This window comes from Quercus suber, unplaced genomic scaffold (genome assembly GCF_002906115.3).
Source record: "Quercus suber isolate HL8 unplaced genomic scaffold, Cork oak 2.0 scaffold_105, whole genome shotgun sequence".
Classification (NCBI taxonomy): Eukaryota; Viridiplantae; Streptophyta; class Magnoliopsida; order Fagales; family Fagaceae; genus Quercus; species Quercus suber.
In genome coordinates, this window is record NW_027069570.1 from 925558 (window position 1) to 928716 (window position 3159).

General features: G+C 38.7%; 1 protein-coding gene across 1 annotated transcript; it reads left to right on the forward strand.

Moving 5' to 3' along the window:
* Window positions 1-347: 347 nt before the first annotated feature.
* LOC112031754 (S-adenosylmethionine decarboxylase proenzyme) lies at window positions 348-2623 on the forward strand. Its single transcript, XM_024064460.2, has 3 exons — window positions 348-536; window positions 709-862; window positions 967-2623. The coding sequence occupies exon 3, from the start codon at window positions 1163-1165 to the stop codon at window positions 2306-2308; it is 1146 nt and encodes a 381-aa protein (XP_023920228.1). The 5' UTR covers window positions 348-536; window positions 709-862; window positions 967-1162; the 3' UTR covers window positions 2309-2623.
* Window positions 2624-3159: the final 536 nt, after the last annotated feature.

Consider the following 3159-nt stretch of genomic DNA (forward strand, 5'->3'; position numbering starts at 1 on the left):
TAATTTGTTCTTAGAGTTTAATTTACTTTTTAAAAACTAGTGGTTTAATTTTATTACTTTTTGGTAAATACTAGTGGTTTAATTTATTACTTTAAAAACTATTTTAGTTAATTTGTTACCATATTTTTTTTGAATGCGTTAATTTGTTACCATAAAGGTTAGATGTAATTTTCCTAAAATTTAATTTTTAAAAATAAGATAAGATTTCTAATTTGCTCAAAAAGAGAGAGAGAGAGAAGATTTGACTGGTTTTACTACCAGCACTCTTTTTATATTAAACAATCCTACTTTTTTTTCACTAAGTCCACTCCAATAGCCCTGGGTACCCTTTTAGCTCCTCTATAAATACTCTCTTTCCGCTATCTTCTCTTTATCACAAAACACAAAGCCTCCTGTCTCTCTGTGTAACCTTTAAATCAATCAAAAGCCTGCCCATCTCTCACTTTCCCTTGGTTCTCTAATCTCATTTTGGTTTTCTTCATCATACCAAAAGTATCTCTGATTCTCCCATCCGCAGATTAATTTTCCAAGGAAAAGTAAGTCTTTTCACTCTCTGCATGTACGGTTTTTTCTTTGAATATTCAATATTTATTCCCTCTGTTGTTCAAGTTATAATCTTTTTTGTGTGAAAATTTGATGGGGTTGTTTTGGATATTCAAGATTCATTCTTTAAAATTGAAATAGTAATATGGGTATTTTGAATTTCAGAAGCGTGAATGTTGTAATGGAGACCAAAGGTGGTAAAAAGAAGTCTAGCAGTAGTAGTGGCTCTAAACAGTACGAAGTTCCTCTCGGTTACATCATTGAAGACGTTAGACCCAACGGTGGCATCGAAAAGTTCAGATCTGCCGCTTACTCCAACGTAAGAACCAACCTCAAAAAACATCAAAAGCCCTTTTCATTTTTGTGTTATGAAAATTGATTTTTGTAACGCTTTTGTTGTTTTTGTTTTCGTTGTTGTTGCAGTGTGTGAGGAAGCCATCCTGATATTCGATACAAGAGATGACTTGTTTGGTAGAATAGGATTTCCCTTATGTTATTTCGTTTTCGTTAGAACAATAATCTGAATTCTCTTTGGCCAAACAAAACCCAGAAAACAAAAAACCACAAAAAAACACTCTTTTGCATTAAACAAAGTATTTCTCTTTCTTTTTTTTAAGCAATGGGCATTTTCAACGATCCTCCACCACCTTCACCAATAGGGTTCGAAGGCTTCGAAAAACGATTGGAAATCTCATTTTCTGAGCCATCCATTTTCATAGATCCACAGGGACTCGGTCTCCGAGCTCTGAATCGGACCCAACTCGACTCCATTCTCGAGCCAGCTCAGTGCACCATCGTTTCCAACCTCTCAAACTCCGAGTTCGACTCATATGTTCTGTCCGAGTCAAGTCTCTTCGTTTACCCTTTCAAAATAATTCTCAAAACTTGTGGGACCACTAAGCTACTCTTGTCAATCCCACCGATTCTCCAACTCGCTGACTCACTCTCACTCACTGTGTCCTCGGTCAAATACTCTCGTGGCAGTTTCATTTTCCCAAATTACCAACCTGCCCCTCACCGTAACTTCACCGAGGAAGTCGCTGTTTTGAACGGGTACTTTGCGCACATGAACGCACAGGCTTATGTCATCGGCGATCCCAATGTTCCGAACCGTAACTGGCACATTTACTCGGCGGCGAGTAAAGACATTGAGAACAATAAAAATACCCAAATTACCCTTGAGATGTGCATGACTAGGTTGGACCGCGACAACGCGTCCGTGTTTTTCAAAAAATCGGGAAGCAATGGGGCATGTGAAATGACAAAAAAGTCCGGGATTAGTGAAATTATTCCAACTCACGAGATTTGTGACTTTGAATTTGACCCGTGTGGGTACTCAATGAATGGAATCGAGGGGTCTAGCTACTCTACCGTGCACGTGACCCCAGAGGACGGGTTCAGCTACGCAAGCTACGAGGCCATGGGGTTCGACCTCGAGGCTATTGGGTTCGAGCCACTGGTGAAGAGGGCGCTCAAGTGTTTTGGCCCGGCTGAGTTTTCTGTGGCGGTCACGTGTTCTAATGGGGCCCAGTTCTTTTCTGCTGACGTGGAGGGGTACACGTGTGAGAACGTGGTGAAGCAGGAATTGCCAGGTGGGTGTTTCCTGGCGTACTTGACTTATGCGGAGAAAAAGGCTAAGGCTACAGAGGAGTGCACAGTGGTGCGCACACCTATCAAAGCAAAAGCGAAAGCTGTCGTGCACTGCTGGAAGGAGTTTGTGGTGGAGGAGGAAGAGGGGCTGGTGACGTGTCGTTACGTTTCGTGAGCTTTTTTTGGGCCAATCAGAGTGTCAGTTGTCAGTCAGTCACTGCCAGGCAGTCTGTTGAGTGGCATTTTGGTAATTTATGTTGTTGGGTCTGTTGTGTTTGTCTTTTCCATTGGAATTTATATGGTCTTTATGTTATGTTTTGTTCTATGTTTTTTTTTTTTACAAGTCCAATGTATTGGGTCTTTGGTGTTTGGTCTCTATTATTACTTGGAATAAAAGAGCATTGACCACTGGTCATGTTGTTGCTGTAGCTATGGTGTTGCTTGGTACTATTTTCAATGTATGTGAGGAAATTATTAATGATTTAAAGGATATGGGTATAGTGATGGATGTTTGGTTTGGTGTGGAATAAAATTGCACTAATCGGTAGACAAATTTGACTTGCCCAATTGTCCTTTTCTAAGAGAGAAGGAAAATGGAAATTCTTGCACAATATGCCTAACGGCTCCAACGAATTCACACTTCTTATTTTAACTCTTCCTTCGTATTTGATTATGTAAAATGTATTTAGATGTCAAATCGGTCTTTTTGTTCTCTTAATTTATTGAAATTAGGACGGCTAGGGTTGAAAAATATTAGTTTTATATATTTATTCAACTTTGGTCAATTGAGGTCTTGATTAGCTAATGAAATTTCAATGTAAACATACGATGATTGTTTACACTAGCTTTTTGTTAATTTGTTGAAAGTTGACAAACCTAAAAAGAAGAAAAGATACTTTAAAAAAATAAAGTATAAATTAATTAATTAATTAAAAACTTTAAAGCTAATCCCAATGACCATTTAAAAAGAACCTATGCCATGGTGTACGTGTTTGACAAGCCTGCTACTCTGCTAGATCCCCTTTA

Bases quoted from the DNA above. Each gene is read 5' to 3' on its own strand.
- LOC112031754 (XM_024064460.2), top strand. From the start codon at position 1,163: ATGGGCATTTTCAACGATCCTCCACCACCTTCACCAATAGGGTTCGAA.